At 43.4% G+C, this 16,918-nt stretch overlaps 1 protein-coding gene and 1 long non-coding RNA gene across 9 annotated transcripts in view; one reads left to right on the top strand and one right to left on the bottom strand.

The window, feature by feature from the left end:
• The window catches only part of PLEKHH1 (pleckstrin homology, MyTH4 and FERM domain containing H1), a 53,353-nt gene that overhangs the window by 31,385 nt on the left and 5,050 nt on the right, over window positions 1-16,918 (bottom strand). For all 8 annotated transcript variants that reach the window (XM_058739414.1, XM_058739419.1, XM_058739420.1 and 5 more), the window contains exon 2: window positions 14,108-14,266. In XM_058739414.1, coding sequence (XP_058595397.1) covers window positions 14,108-14,233 — 126 coding nt within the window. In that variant the 5' untranslated portion in view covers window positions 14,234-14,266. The remainder of the gene's footprint in view (window positions 1-14,107; window positions 14,267-16,918) is intronic.
• LOC131517385 (uncharacterized) lies at window positions 7,169-10,069 on the top strand. Its single transcript, XR_009264570.1, has 2 exons — window positions 7,169-7,384; window positions 9,808-10,069. It is a non-coding gene; the product is annotated as an uncharacterized LOC131517385 (long non-coding RNA).

Below are 16,918 nucleotides of genomic sequence, written 5' to 3'. Positions count from 1 at the left end.
GAAGCAGTGCTGCCCTCAGCCCTCAGTCTCCTCAGCGCCAAGTCCCAGGCAGTACCGGCTCGCCACATGCCTGGCATGGAACGTGCTCCCACGTGAGACCCCACCATGTCAGCAGTAAGAGAATGTTCCTTTCCAGCCAAGGATAGCTCACTGGCTGGGGAAAAATATTTATCCCTTATCAAGGACACCTTGGACTATAAATGGCATTTATAGGTATCACCTTATTTGACTTCTTTAATCTTAAACAGAGAAACTCAAGACACATTTTTAAAAATTCCACCTTACTACCAGTAGAGGCATGCCATTCAAGTCCGAGGACCTCAGCAATTCTGGAATCTTATGCCAACTGGCCCAAGCAAAGGGATCTCCATACGTAGGCTCATCAGGGACCAGCTGTAAGCTGAAGGCTAAGGAGATGCTAACAAGCCCACATCATCTCTGCAGCTTCACAAGCTCATGCTAAGTGGAGCATGGGCTGGAATTCAGCTCCCATCCTTCCTTGTTCAGGGCTCCGCCATGCACTGGACCATGTACACCATCACACAAAGGCTCTGCCGAAGCGTCACACATCCGACTCACCCTATCAGGAGCCACCTGCTGCCACGTGCTGTGGCCCAGTAAAGTCACCTGCTTCCTTCCCCACCCTGCCTTGCCCCCAGGCAACATGTATGCATTAAACATACACTAGAGACTTAACAGACCAGCCCTGTCCTCTGGAAGGCTGTACAGACCTCATCTTCCAAGCTCCAGGCCAGCCCCTGCCCACCTCATCTCTGCAGATCTAGCCTTTTCTCCAGCAACTCAACCTTCTCTCTTTGGCCTTGACCCTGGCTTGATACTTACCAGCAAACTGAGCAATTAATCCCTTCTCTCTTTCCCAATCTCTTGTCTGCTCAAGAGAAATTCTGCCTTCCATTCTTGATTAAAGGATGGAAGAGAAGCAGCCCCCCCCCCCCCCCCCCCGGTTGGTGCTGGGCAGTGAAAGGAAAGTTCCCTGGCAGTGGTTTATGTTTGAGAACCTGGGGCACCTCTTTTCACAGGGCAGCCTTTCCTCACCCATTTTTTCCTTTTTCTTGAGATTGGGGTGATAGAGATGCTTTCAGAAAGGATCCGAGTATCCCAAGTACAACTCAAGATTTACAACCCATGGGACAAAAATGCCCCTTGGACTTCCAATGGACAGGACCACCTCTGATAGGCATTCATGTGCTCAGGCCAAGGATGCCTACATCTCTTCTTTCCTTCCTCTCCTGGACTTAATAATCATGAACAAGGGGTGCCTGGGTGACTCAGTTAGTTGAGTGTCTAACTCTTGATTTTGGCTCAGGTCATAATCCCAGGGTCACGGGATCGAGCCCTGTGTTGGGATCCATGCTGAGCATGGAGACTGCTTAAGATTCTTCCTCTCCCTCTTTCCCTCTCTCCTACTTGCTCTCTCTCTCTCTCTCTCTCTTAAAAAAAAAAAAAAAAAAAAAAGATCAAGCCTCTTGACTCAAGCCTGAAAGAGTGGACTGGTTCTTGCCAGATGCAGGCATCAGTCAGAGTCAGGTGGCCTTTGCAAAATCAAACAGGGGCACCGGGGTGGCTCAGTCGGTTGAGTGCCCAACTTCGGCTCAGGTCAAGATCTCACAGCTCATGAGTGTGAACCCCACATCAGGCTTGCTGATGTCAGTGCAGAGCCCACTTTGGATCCTATCTCTGTCTCTCTCTGCCCTTCCCCCGCTCACACTCTCTAAATAAATAAACAAATAAACATTCAAAATCAAATAGTCCCTAGAGCCTGTGTTACAAGAATCCCTTGACCTTCAAACGTTTCTTTGCAATTACAGAGAAGATAACAGCATAGCATAAACTGATATTATGGTTATAGGGGTGGTTGCCCCCAGAGCAACAAGAATTCTATTTGGTCAGGGAAGTGTACAATGACACACAGCAGTGGCCCCCCGTGACCAGGTTAGTACTATATATCCCATCCCTCTTTGGCACCAGACCTGACTAGGCCAGATTCTCTGTCCCTAGGAATCTGACATCTGGGATTGAGGAACCAGAGAAAAGAGGCAGGGGCTGCACAGGAGATTGTGCACAAACTTCATTAAGTCATAATTATTAGGCAATTCTTTTAGTTCTGTGAGCTGTCCCAGGATCCCCCAAATAAATTCCATTTGCTGAAGCTAGCCAGAGTTGAAGTTTTGGCCCACCTTAGAAGCAACTCTAATATAGTTGCTGGGAGCATTTAATTTTTTAAAGAATATAATGAAGGGCACCTGACTGGCTCAGTAAGTAGAGCATGGGACTCTTGATCTTGGGGTCGTGAGTTCGAGTCCATATTGGATATACAGATTACTTAATAAAATAAAATAAAAAACGGGGCACCTGGGTGGCTCAGCTGGTTAAGTGTCTGACTCTTGGTTTGGGCTCAGGTCATGATTTCATGGTTTGTGAGTTCGAGTCCTGCATCAGGCTCTGCACTGATAGTGCAAAGCCTGCTAGGGATTCTCATTCTGTCCCTTTCTCCCTCCCTCCCTCTCTTTCTCAAAATAAACAAACTGAAAAAAAACTATAATAAAATAAAATAAAAATACAATGAAATATTGAATGGGAAGGCTTTGGATTCTTGACAAGTTTCCTAGATTAATCTTCAGCTGGACCATTCTGATCTAACATCTGCTTTGTAGCTCAGAACACATAGGATTTCTATAGGAAATGATCTCTCATATCCATAACCTTCTCTAACAACTGTCTGATATTTTCAAATTTCATTCAAGAAAAAAACCTGTCTTCCTATTTTATAGATGGAGAAACCAAGGTAGAGTGAAGAACAGAATTGTACTGGAGTCCTACCTCCCAGCTGGGCATTTCCATTTGGGTCAAGAGTGGTCAATGACACTGGTCAGAGCCAGAAATCACTCTGTTATTGACAACAAGGTGAGCATTTTTCCCCTCAAGATTTTACTACTAGACATCCCCTTAAAGTATGCTATCACTGAAGCAAATGGAAAGGAAGGCACCTTGTAGAGCCTGGGGTCTCCTCCCATTCTCGGGCTGGCTGCCACAGGGTCCCCATATTGCTACAGACTCTCAGCTGTTCTTACCTTCCTGGCTGGGAAACTCAAAACTCAAAGCATTTGGTATTCATCTTTATGCTGGAGCATTTTTTTTTCTTCTAAAACTAATGTTTGAACATTGAAAACATTTTGAACATCTGGAACTTTTTAAAGAGTAGAGTATAATGATCCATGTATCTATCACTATGCTCCAACAATTACCAACAACCTGCCATCTTTGTTTGAAAAGAATGTTTTTTAAAATTTTTAACATTTGTTTATTTTTGAGAGAGACAGAGAGAGAGAGAGAGAGAGAGCATGTGTGCAAATGGGAGAAGGGCATAGAGAGAGGGAGACAGAGGATCTGAAGCAAGCTCTGTGTTATCAGTGCAGAGCCTGATGTGGGGCTTGAACTCATGAACCCATGAGATCATGACCTGAGCCAAAATCAAGAGTTGGCCATTTAACCAACTGAGCCACCCAGGCATCCCAAAAAGAATATTTTTAACATTATGTTTCCCTGTTTTTACGAAAGCATATTCTCTCCACTGCGACAGGAATACTCCAGGTGTGTCTATGCTGGAACGTCATTCTTAGAGTATTCAAACTTCATTTAATGCCAGCATCAATACTTTTCACAATGGCAGACTGTTCTTTAAGCTTGCATATGGTGCCACCACTTATTTAGGTTTTATTTCTCCTATCAGAGGGTTCCCCAGGACCATGTCCTCAGCTGTCCTTTTAGTCTGTGGGCCTGGGGTGATCCACCAGCCAAGTAGGTGTCAGGTTTGGGCGGCTGACTTTTAGTGCTTTTTAGGCGGATCCACTTTCACCAGCTGTGACTGGCACATGAGACTCATAAATAAGCTGCTCTGATACTGGCTGCAGCAACCCGATGAAATGCACTTGGCAGCAACCTGGTACTTAATCCCCGTGTCCACAGCTCCTTGTTATACTCATGATGCTGTGAAATGGCAGCCCCATGGCAGTGAGACCAGTAGGCACTCGCATGAGCTCCCAACACAATCCTGAGCTGTGGCCTGAGCCAAGAGCTGGGCCATGCTGGTGCTCAGCTATCCCTTTGAAAAGGGGGTTCAACCTTCTTACCACTGCTTTGCACCCACTGGAGAGATTGGGACGGGGCTAGCACTAAGGGTTGGACCTGACTGGCTCTGCCATGGTGTGCCTTCAGGTAAGTTCCTTAACAGCTCTGTGCCTCAGTTTCCTCACCAGGAGAAAAAAAAGAGTAATGACTCTCCACCTCCTAGGGTTGTTGGGAATATTACACGAGATGCCTCATTTAAAGCTCACATGCACAACTTGGCACTTACTGAGCAGTTTACAGTTAGCTATTTGTTGGTTTTTTGTACACAGAGAAGACACTTAGAATCAGGGAGACCAGTTTGCCTGGGACAGTCTGGTGTTCACCTGTTGTCCCAGAATAATTAGTAGCAGAGCCTTCTTTTCTGTCTCCAAAGCGTCCTGGGTTAGATGATAAATTATATGGCTCTCCTACTTATGATCCATCTACAGCGAGAATGGCTTTAAGCCAGAGGTTGCTAACTACTAGCCTACAGGGTGTTTTGCCTACAGTGTTAGGAGCATTTAGCTGACACGGATATAACTAAACAAGGCCACTTGCTGTGTGTCTGGCACTGGTTTAAGCACTTTACATGTATCAACTCATTTAATCTTCTTCACAATAGGCAGGAGCAGGCACTACTATTATCACTGTTGTATAGATAAGGAAACTGATGCACAAGGGTTGGGTAACTCAGCTGACAGGTCCCATGGCTAAGAGGGAGAGCCAGGATTCAAACTCAGGAGGGTTGGCTCCAGAATCTGTTGTACTGTTGGCCACTGTACCTCTCACATACAAATCTCATATGTCAGGTGAAAACTGAGATTCCACAATACAATCCCTGGCTTCCAGCTTCCCTTGAAAACTCATCTCTGACATGCTAGGGTTACATTTTCTTACAGCAATAAGTGGCTTCTTCCTCCAGCTCTAGCATGTTCCCTTGAATTCTCCCTAGAACCCATCTGGCTCACATAAGTTGCCTGCAAGCACGTGAGTAGCAACCCCCAGTTTTAGCTATTAATTGTTATCTGTAATCAAACATAATGGCTTTCAACTGTACTTTTTTTATTAGATCTTTCCTTCAGTGAAAATCATATGCTTAGTCCCCAAACTATAAAATATAGGACCATGGGGCTGTCCTGGTGTCTGACTATAGAAAAGGCAGGAGAGGGGCACCTGGGTGGCTCAGTTAAGCACCTGATTTCAGCTCAGGTCATGATCTCAGGGTTCGTGAGTTCAAGCACCGCCTCAGGCTCTGGGCTGACACCTCAGAGCCTGGAGCCTGCATCCAATTCTGTGTTTCCCTCTTTCTCTGCCCCTCCTCTGCTTGAGCTCTGTGTGTCCCTCTCTCTCTCTCAAAAATAAACATTAAGAAGAAAGAAAGAAAGAAAGAAAGAAAGAAAGAAAGAAAGAAAGAAAGAAAGAAAGAAAGAAAGAAAGAAAGAAAGAAAGAAAGAAAGAGAAAGGGCAATGAGTCTTCTCTGTCAGTTCCACTGCTCCTTTGGGGCACATCGGGCTCAAGGTGTCCACTAGAAGGACAGCTGAATGAGGTCGAGGCAAGGCTGTGGCAAGAGTTCATGGCTGTAGATCTCAGACTTTCAAGGGGGTCAGGACCCACATGGAGCTTACTCTAAGCAGATTCCTAGGCCTTGCCCACAGAGGTTTTTAGTTGGGTAGCCTGAGATTTTCTTTCTGAGCACATTCCTGGGTCTGTGCCCCAGAAATCTCAGCTGATACTCATGCAGGTGGCGTACAGACCACACTCTGAAAAAACACTAGACTGGCCACAGACAGCAAAGCAAAGCTGATCCTTCAGGGATACATCCAGGGCCAAGTCCCCATCAGCACAGGGCTTCTCAAATAGCTTTACAGAGGAGTACAGAGCTCTATCAATATATGGCTCCAGAAAAAATACAGAAAAAATGGGTTAGGAGAATAAACAGCCTCTCTCTCTCTTTACTCAGATACACACACACATATGAGCTCATATACAGTGAATAAAAGTTCTAGAAGGTATCTGCTCCCAAAGCAAATTGGATCTGTCAGCTAAGGCCAATGCTGTGATGGCTTTATGCAGACTTCAACAAATTTCCACCTAGTCCTGACAGCACTACAGGTACCCTCCTTTTACAGTACTTGGGCTTTTTGTAAATTCTGAGGTATTTAAAGATCTGTTTTTCTGGGCTCTGTGTTCTATCCATACATTGGGAAGCTGATGCCTACACAGAATTGCCACCTCTGTATAATCCATGGTCTGAGGGGGGAGGAGCAACAGTCATTGTTCTTTTGTTTCAGAGGACTGAACTGAACCATTTGTATGTTCAAAAAAAAGTCCTGAACTAAATTTGTGGTATATAAATGTAAAACTCAGTGCATTTCAAAATCTTGGTTGTAGTAGGCGATTCTAGAAAATAGGAAGTGCACAGGATCCCACTGGAATGGGTCTTGGGAAAAGTTGCTTCAGTTAAAAATATTCAAGCTAAGAGGCGCCAGGGTGGCTCATGGCTCAGTCTGTTAAGCATCTGATTCTTCATTTTGTCTCAAGTCATAATCTCACTGTGGGATCAAGCCTGGGGATGGGCTCTGTGCTGACAGTGGGAGCCTGCTTGGGATTCTCTCTCGGCCCCTCCCCCATCACACTTGCCCTCTCTCAAAATAAATAAATAAATAAATAAATAAATAAATAAATAAATAAATAAATATTAAAAAATACATATTCAAGCTAAAAATGAGAGATGTTTCATTACATTACTTCTTTTCAATAAATCCACTGAAATCCCTTTTGGAAGCAGACAGAGTAAATTAAAAGTTTAAAACCTGTGTTAGTTCTAATACTGATGCCATGTTTTTTCATAGTAATTACTACTGTGGATAGCTTGTCTGAGGACAGTTATTACATTCCCACGTTTGTGATGGAATAACTGAAGCACAAGTTTAAGCAAGGATGAAAAAAAAATTCAAGAGGCTTTCATATCCATCTACAAAGCCTCCTAGAACAGAATCAAAAGTTTTAAATTGATCTGAACAGCCTTTATGACTTCTTCAGCATACTAAGGAAGAGAGCAAGGCAGCAGGGGGAAGGGCTCCCAGGGAACAGAGCATGATGTGAACTCCAAGACATCAGCCATTCCCTCAACTCCTATACTGGACAAGAAATGAACCCACAATTCACCTGGCTCCAGAATGCCTGGCCCTGGCAGTCTGGGTATCCATGGCAATGGCAAACCAGACCTGGTGAAGCATTAATAGCAAAAATAAGGTCTGATACTGTTTCTTCTTCCCATCCTCCATTTCCTCTCTCACCCTCAGGTGACGGATTATGTGGTAGTCTTGACATCTTTTCTTTAAAAAATTTTTTTGCTTTTTAACACAGATCATTCCATGTCCAGAATGGCAATTCTGCAAGAGGGAGGCAGGTGTGAGCAGGCTGTGGGGTGGGGAAAGAGGAAGGGCATGTTTCCAAGCCTTAGCAGCCAGTGGGCAGTATCTGATCCCAGGAAGGGCTGGACCCCTGGGAAGCACCCAGGTTTGGCTTGCCCTGCATGACCAGCAGTGAGCAATTGCACGGCCAGTGGTCATCCAGGCAGTGCAAGCCCCATGGGCAGGTGAGTTGCTCATAGAGGTGGAGGGGGCGGGTGAGTGAGAGGGCTGGTCAGAGGGACCCAGCTGACCTGGCTCACCCGGTGTAGGTGGGTACTGGTGATGATTAACTAGTAAGCTCTAAGAGCAGTGACAGAGATAGGACCGAGATCAGGGCTTGGCCCCAGCACCAGCTCTCCTGAGAAGCCTGAGTCATCTCTTCCTGATCTGAAACTTACCTTGACGTACTGGGGAAAATCTCTAAGTGAACTGTTGAACCTGTCCTGTTGGTTTGGAGATGAATGTAGGTGACAGGCACAGCCCCGGCATTGAGCAACATGGTGTTTATGGCTTTAAGGTTTCCTGCCAAAAGGTCTGGTGTCAGGCTAATGTCTCAGTACTCTTCTGTACTTAATTCTTCCAGCCTGTGATCCCTAGTCAAGATTTCTTTCTCTCTCTTCCCCCCACACCTCAGTCTCTTCTGCCCTGTGTCTGCATGCTTCCCTTTCTTTACCCAAGTCACACTCTGAGCTCCCAATCTTTTATGGGAGGGCATTCTGGCTACATGACAATCAAAGGCAGCCTGGAAGAGAAGATGGGGCCAATCTTATGATCTTATGAAAGTTCAACCTACCCAGACCCAAGGGGCTGTGGAGAGAGGTGTATCTGGATATATTTAAGGACCCTGGGGAATAGAGGAGGAAGGCACTTTAACACATTTTTTATCATGTAATAGTTCAGGAAACACATAGAGAATAACATTTTAAAATATGTATCCACCATTCAGCTTTATCAAATCTTAATTTCTGTCATATATGCCTCTGATGTCTTTAAGAAACGGGCCCCTACAGAGTGGTACATAAAGCTCCCGTCTGCTTTTCCCAGATTTCACTCCTCCCCTTCTAGCATCTACCCCACACTTGGTTGTATTTACATTTTACCTCATTTGATATACCCCTAAACAACAAGCTTTAGGTTTTAAAACTTTATATAAACCATATTATTCTATATACATTCTCCTGATCTTTTCTGTTCAGTGTTGGTTTTTGAGATTGGTTAATCTTACATATGTAGCTCACTTGACTCATTTTTATTATTTTAATATTTTTTGAGAGACAGAGATAGAGAGATGGAGAATCTTAAAAACAAATTTTTTTTTAACATTTATTCATTCCTGAGAGACAGAGAGAGACAGAGCATGAGCAGGAGAGGGGCAGAGAGAGAGGGAGACAGAATCCAAAGCAGACACCAGGCTCCGAGCTGTCAGCACAGTCTGACACGAGGCTTGAACTCACAAACCGTGAGATCATGACCTGAGCCGAAGTCGGCCACTCAACCGAGCCACCCAGGCACCCCAAGAGAGAGAGAACCTTAAGGAGGCTCCACACTCAGCACGGAATCTGGGATCATGACCCAAACTGAAATCAAGAGTCAGATGCTCAACCGACTGAGCCACCCAGGCGTCCCTCACTTGATTCATTTTTAACGGCAATGTCGTATTCCATTGTACAAATACACTCAATATACTTAAACACCTCCCTGTTGACAGACATTTAGGATATTCCAAATTTTTCATATAGCAATGCTAAATTCTTGTATATAAAGATTTCTTTTAAAAAAAAATTTTTTTTAATGTTTATTTATTTTTGACAGAGAGAGAGACAGAGCATGAGCAGGGGAGGGGCAGAGAGAGCAGGCTGCAGGCTCTGAACTGACAGCACAGAGCCCGATGCGGGGCTTGAACTCACAGACCGTGAGATCATAACCTGAGCTAAAGTCGGACGCTCAACCGACGGAGCCACCCAGGTGCCCCAAAAGATTTCTTATATATGTCTCCTTATGACTGATACATTTGGATTTATTTCTACCATTGCATTTTGTGCTATTTACTCCATTTTTTTAAAATACTCTTTTCATTTTCTTCCCAGCCTGGATTTAATAGACTTTATTACATTTTCCTACTCTACTGATAAGTTACATACTCTATTTCTACTTATTACCATTATTATAGACTTAAATTTCAGACTTACAGACTGCTACATGTTCCCCAGTACCTGTTCTCCTCTCTCTCTCATACAAATAACAGCCTCCAACTTTCAACAGAGCACGTAGTTCTCCAGAATAAAGACTACGCTTTCCAATCTTCCCTGCTGCTGGGTACAACCATGTGAATGAGCTTTGATCAATGGGATATGAGGAGAAGCAATGAATGGAACCTTCGGGTCACCACTAAAAGGGATGGGTTTGGAATATGGACATCATGGTGAACCCTCCTCTTCAAACCTACAGCAGACGTCACCCTAGAATTATACAGCTCATGTCTGGAATGTTACACGAGAGGGAAATAAACATCTGTTGGGTTTAAGCCATTGTGACCTTGGGTTCTTTCTTACAGCAGCTGAATTATAATCTAGCTAATACAGTAAGCACGGGTTTTTTAAAAAATTTATACTGCTTAGACTCATTCTGCTTCCCAAATCTGAGGCTTCACATCTTTCAACAAGTTTGTGAGTTTTTAGAGGCGCCTGGGTGGCCCAGTTGGTTGAGCATCCAACTCTTGATTTCAGCTCAGGTCCTCATCTCACAGTCAAGGGATCAAGCCCCCACAGTGGGTTCCATGCTGACAGTGCAGAGCCTGCTTGGGATTCTCTTACTCTTCATCTCTCTCTCAGCCCCTAGCCCACTTGTGCACACATTCATTCTCTCTCTCAAAATAAATATATATTTTTTTAAGTTTGGGAATTTTTAAACCATTATCTCTTTGAGTAATGTTCTCCTTTATTCTCTTCTCCACCTCTGGAACTTTATAGGATCTTGTCATTCTAGCATCCGTGTCTCAGTCTCCGTGCCTTTATCTCTCTGGGCTCCATTCTGAATGACTTCCTCAGGTCCACCTTTCCATTCATTAAGCTTGTCTCAATGGTGCCTAATCTGACATTTAATTTATCTATTGAACATTTAGTTATACAATGAAAACATTTTTTGCTTCTAGCAGTTCTATTTCGTTTTCAAGTCTACCTAATCTTTTTGAATAGCGTCTTATTCTTGCCTTGTGTGTTCAATCACTTCATTACATCTTCAACAATTTGAAGGAATTCAATTTTATTCAATAATATTGAAGGAACTTGCCAACAGCTCCTTATTTGAAGTTCTTGAGGGACCTAGTCTACTTGTTTGTTGTGTATGGGGACTCTAACTCAGTAAAAATTATTCTCTCAAGTATTTAGTCATTTTGGATCATATATTCATCTTTATCATGGCTTTTTTGCCTGTGAGGATCCTGTATAATCTGGGTTGAAGTTTTGTTTCTCCAGAGAGGTTCTGTGTCTGTATCTAGGGTCCTAGGGGTATCACTGGCCCAGAACTTAAGGTTCCTAATCCACACAAATAATATAAATTCTAATATTAAACCAATACCATCATCAGGTTCTCAGGGCGTACTTTCCTTTTGCTTTTTGTTTTTTGTGCCCAGAGCTTTGGCTAAGTCTGAGAAACTGTTCTGTCATCTCCCTGTCTTGGTAGATGATTTTCTTTTCCTTATCTTTTTATATTACTTTGACAGTCCTGACTTTATTTTTTTTTAAGTTTACTTATTTATTTTGAGAGAGAGAGATAGGGAGAGAATGTGACCTTGGGAGGGGCTGAGAGAGAGAGAGAGAGAGAGAGAGAGAGAGAGAGAGAGAGAATCCCAAGCAGGTTCCGTGCTATCAGCACAGAGCCTGACTCACAGCTGATCCCACAAACCATGAGATCATGACTAAGCTGAAGTCAAGAGGCAGATGCTTAACCAACTGAGCCACCCAGGTGCCCCGACAGTACTGACTTTACATGAAAGTTTCAGTTTCAGCTCCAGCTTCCAACTGACCAGACCTCATCTCTGTCTCCACAGATGCTAAAACTCAAACCTCAAACCTTTCATTACTACAGGGAGGCCAGCCACACAGCCCGTCCCACTCAGCTGTCAGAGTTGAATACCACTTGGGTTCTACTTCTTCATTTCGCTGGCTGAGGATTCCTCCTACTCTTCTCATTGCATGGCTCTGCACGGAGAAAAATATTTTAAATATTTAATATAGTATTTCTAGGTGTTTCATAGCAGTCTTTCTTAAAGGTTATTTTGTGGTCCATATCACTAGAAACAGAAGCCTCTTCCCTCTGAGATGTGTTTTAGACCAGCTGGAGGATCCTTACTTATCTTTTCCTTCCCTCCTACCCCTCCCTAGTCACATATCCTAAGGCAATGTTCTCAGACTTTACAGTGTACAAAACTAATTTCTGGGAGCTTGTTAAACATGCAGATTATGAGCAGCATCCCTAGGATACCTGGATCAGGAGGACTGGGGTGGGGCCCAGGAATGCACACGCTTAATAAGTGCTCCAGATTTCTGGCCTGGATAGTCCCACGACCACCCTTTGAGAACTACTATCTAAAGCCCATTTCCCTTTACCTGAGATGGCTGAATTCTACCCTTTCTCTTGGCAGTATCTGAACCATATCCATAGGAACCCTGCTGGTCTCTGTTTCGCAAAGCCTGAACTAGTAGACAGCAATGCCAACAGACCCAAAGTTCACAACTTCTAATCCAGGCTAGTCGAGCGCCATTACCCTCAGCAGTGGAAATGCAGGGTAAACGTCAATAACTTGTCTTCCTGGACTCCAGGTTGTGGGGCTATCATAAAACAGGCCTTTTACCCAGGCTTTACTAATAAAGACCTCAACATTACTTGGAGAGAGGTGGACTGATTTTTACTTTTGTACTATGAAGGAAGGGTTGGCTCAGGAGATGGATAATGTAAGCAAAACTAGAAAGAAAAGAGTTGATTCAACTAATATAGATAGATAGATAGATAGACAGATAGACAGACAGACATAGATATAGATAGATAGATAGATAGATAGATAGATAGATTTTTTTTTTTAGTACAGGACTCTACTCTCCAGACAGGTTATGCTCCAAAATGCCTCTGAAAGTCAGGTGTTTAGACTGTCTCTTCCCACAGAAACATTACAAATGGTTGTCAGTTTCCCAGACCAGCCCATCCACACCTGTAAAGATAATAATCGTTCCCATTTAAGACCTATTCCATGCCAGAACCTTTATATGTGTGACCTGATACAAATCTCAAAATAACTGTGAAAGGCAGACATTTGTGTCCCTGCCTTAGAGGTGAAGGGACTTGCTCAGGGTCACACAGCATAGCTAGTAAGTGGCAGAGCCAGGTGGATCTGGCTCCAAAATCTGTGTCCTTGTCACTAGAAAATCAGGCTGCCTTTCATAGCTTGTCTGCTTAATACAGGGTGAACAGTAAAACATCGTCCCTTCTTCCCCACACTGAAAAAGAAATATTAAGGGAATAACAGAACTTCCACTACAGCCAGTTGACTCAAGAGGTAATGGAGGACCAAGATGTCTATCATTTCTCTGGAGCAGGAGAGAATGCATGATGATAGCTTAGTAAATTGCTTTGATTTGGGCTTAAAAAAGAAATAACCATCTTAGATTTCATTCTGCATGTGTGGAGGGCATCTAATTAAAAGTTCACCTTCTTGTTGGGGCACCTGGGTGGCTCAGTCGGTTAAGCGGCCGACTTCGGCTCAGGTCATGATCTCACGGTCCGTGAGTTCCAGCCCTGCGTCGGGCTCTGTGCTGACAGCTCAGAGCCTGGAGCCTGTTTCGGATTCTGTGTCTCCCTCTCTCTGACCCTCCCCCGTTCATGCTCTGTCTCTCTCTGTCTCAAAAATAAATAAACGTTAAAAAAAAATTAAAAAAAAAAAAAAAAAGTTCACCTTCTTGCAATGAGTAGTAAATAGGCCCTAGGGATCTAATGCACAGTATAGTGAATACAGACAAGAGTACTGTATTATAATCATCAAACTTGCTAGGAAACTGGAACTTCATTATTCCAACCCCTAAAAAGAAATGGCAATTACATAATGTGATAAAAGTGCTAATTACCACTACAAAGACAGCCACATTGCAAAATATAAATGTATCAGATTAACATGTGGTGTACCTTAAATTATATAATGTTATATGTCAAATATACTTCAATTAAAAATTAATTAATTAAGGGGCACCTGGGTGGCTCAGTAGGTTAAGCGTCTGACTTCGGCTCAGGTCATGATCTCACAGTTCATGAGTTTGAGTCTGGTGTCAGGCTCTGTGCTGACAGCTCAGAGCCTGGAGCCTGCTTTGGATCCTGTGTCTCCGTGTCTCTCTGCCCCTCCCCTGTTTGTGCTCTCTCTCTCTCTCTCAAACATAAATAAAAATATTTTTAAAAATTAAAACAAAATTAATTAATACCTAGAAAAAAGAAAGTTTACCTTCTCTAACTCTCCCTCTCTAACTCCTGCCCTAGCGGACACAGACCTCTGAGATGAGGTTAGGTCTCCAGGACTCACCTTGTCAGCCAGCAGCTCCCTGATCTTGCTGGCCTGCAGGCGGAACCGGAAGAGCTGGGTTTCCAAGGCCAGGCAGCGCTTTTGCCAGTCTACGCTGGCTCGGGTCTCCACCTTGAGTTCTGCCATGATGGAATCCACTTCTGGCTACTCCAGGGAGCCCTGAGAACCAGCACACAGCAAGAGGAGAAGATCAAGAAGTGTGTGAGGAGGAGGGTAGAGAATACAGGGCTACGGGCTGTGAGTTAGTCATTGCTCTCCCTGCGTCCCATTGTCACCTTTCTTAGCTCAATGTGTCCTGTTCCAACGTAAGTTAGCTGGGCAAACTCAGGAAATCACGAAATGTGAGAAACTGTAAGGAGAATTGGGCCTCATCTGTGTTTCATTCAATTATCCATTTAACAAATATGTATCCATTCAATAGACATTTATATGCCAGACACCCTTCTAGGCACTGGAGATGCAAAGGTAAATAAAAGAGGCCCCCTTATCTTTGAGTTTTCCAGGGAACTCAGGAAAATCTAAGAGAGAATGTAGTCACAATTGCTAATCGATATGCAGATAAATGGGAACAGGGAAATGGGGTAGGCTATGGGAGAGGGATAAAGAGGGGACGATGTTTAGGGAAGGCTTAAAGTGAGTGACAGATTCATTTGAGATCATATAGCTAACTGGAGGCAGAACCCTGATTTCCAGTTTATTACTGATTCTACTACATGTATATAATGTTATTTATTGATTTATTTATTTACTTTTAACAAATCGTAATTCTGCATTCCTTCCTTCCTTGGATCCATCTATTCATTCTTTCTTTCAAGTAGGTTCCACACCCAGTGTGGGGCTTGAACTCACGACCCAGAGATCAAGAGTTGCATGCTTCACTGAACCAGCCAGGCACCCCCACTCGGAGATTTTTGATGAGAAAAAATGGAATGAAAATCCAAAGCTTTGCATGTCCTTGACAATTTCCTATTTAGTTGGGATTCTGTCAGTTGTCATCGAATCATCCTCCTCTGAAACAGATTCTCACTCTAAGTTCTAAAATATAAACCAAAAAAATTGGTAGACATTTTGCTGCAACCTCTGGAGAATGCCACAAGTCTTTGGGAAACAATGATACAAATTCAGACACCTATAATATCGCCAGTCAGGGGAATTTATCCAGATGTCTCTTGGATAAATTTTAGAGAAGACAACTGGTTGGGGATGAGAAAATGAAGCAGCATGTATGAGTATGCACGAGAGAGGACACAAGCACAGTGAACACAGGGGAGAGATGGGCTGGAAAACATACCTGCCATCAGAACTTTTAAAATCCTCCCTGCTACTAATAATTACACTTGGCCACCAGCATAAATTTGGTCTGTCCCAAACCATGACACATGATTACTCTAGTATTAGATGATTTTTAAGGAATGACTTATTTTTTTAGGTTGATAATATTTTTTAAATGTGATCTGTCAGAGATACATAAGACTTACAGGTGAAATGATATAATGTCGGGGGGTTAGCAGTGGTCTAGGAAGGAAATACATGAAATCAGATTTATCAAAATATTTCCAAGTTTTGAAGCTGGGTAATAGGTACATGGGAGTTCTTTATACTGGCCTTTTTACTTGAATATATGCCTAGAATTTTCTGTAACAAAACTTTATTTTTTTAAATCCCTTTTCCTTTCTTTAGGAGCCACATGCCTCAGAAAACCCAGTCACCTCCTGCCCTGTTGCCAAATACCGTCTTGGTGACCAGTGAGTCTGTCTTTAATGTGTTAACCACCAATACTGCTTCCCACCTCACATTTAGCTTTTACATGGATCTTTCTCTCATACCACAAATAGCTATCATTTACTGGGTTCTCAGTGTATGCCAGGCATGTGTGGCCTCTTTAATCCTCATGACAACACATAAGACAAGGTGTGGGCACTACTGTCTACACTCTCACATGAGGACACTGAGGAACTGAGAGGCTAAATAACTTATACAAAGAGTTCTAGAGCTAGTAAGTAGTGGGGCTGGAGTTCTCGTCCCAAAGTTCCTGCTCTTAGCAACTCTGCTCTTTACACATCCAGAAACTTGAAAGAATTCTGATCTCACAAAGAGTGAGCTGGATTGTTAAGAATGAGAGAAATATTTTACAGGAACTTTTAGGATCCTTGACAGGATCCTTGGTAGGATATTAGGGTGAACCTGTATTCAAGAGTTTCCAGGGCATCCTGGTCTCAAACCATAACCTGACACCATAACCTTCATAAGCACAGACGTTTATCCTATATCCAGACTTTTCATTTAAAAAACAGCATCAGTAGACCTGCAGAGAAAGGCCCAACAATTAAACACTGATGAGTCTAGTGTCTGCATCTTTCGGTTCTGGGCTGCTCAGAACACTGAACGCATGACCTCAGCCCTGCTCTCCCGGAACTGTCATCCCAAACAATCCCAACATTGTGACCTCCCAGCAATCCCCACCTCAAAAGACTGGGACCGACTGGAACGGGGAGGAAGACAAAAGGCAAAAACAAAACATGACCTTCTCTGAGCTAAGATCACAGCTGAAAAGACAAAACAACCTTGTGGGGCCTCCAGAGAAGGCCAGAGGCTTCATGTTTGATTTGCTTTGTCCTTTAAGGGGGTGTGGGGGGGTTGCTTTTCCTCGTATAAATAAAAAAAGTGGTAGATCTGAACATAGGACCTGAGTGTCTTGCAACCTCGCTTGGGGCTAAGCATTAGCAGTAAAAACACACAAGTAAAACCTAGGGAGAGGAGAAACTTAATTCTTTTGTGGCACCCTCTTATTGACTGTCAAACTACAGCTCA

This window comes from Neofelis nebulosa, chromosome 7 (assembly GCF_028018385.1).
Source record: "Neofelis nebulosa isolate mNeoNeb1 chromosome 7, mNeoNeb1.pri, whole genome shotgun sequence".
Lineage (NCBI taxonomy): Eukaryota > Metazoa > Chordata > Mammalia > Carnivora > Felidae > Neofelis > Neofelis nebulosa.
Note: the sequence above shows the minus strand (reverse complement) of the source record. Positions and strands in the feature narration are given on the sequence as shown.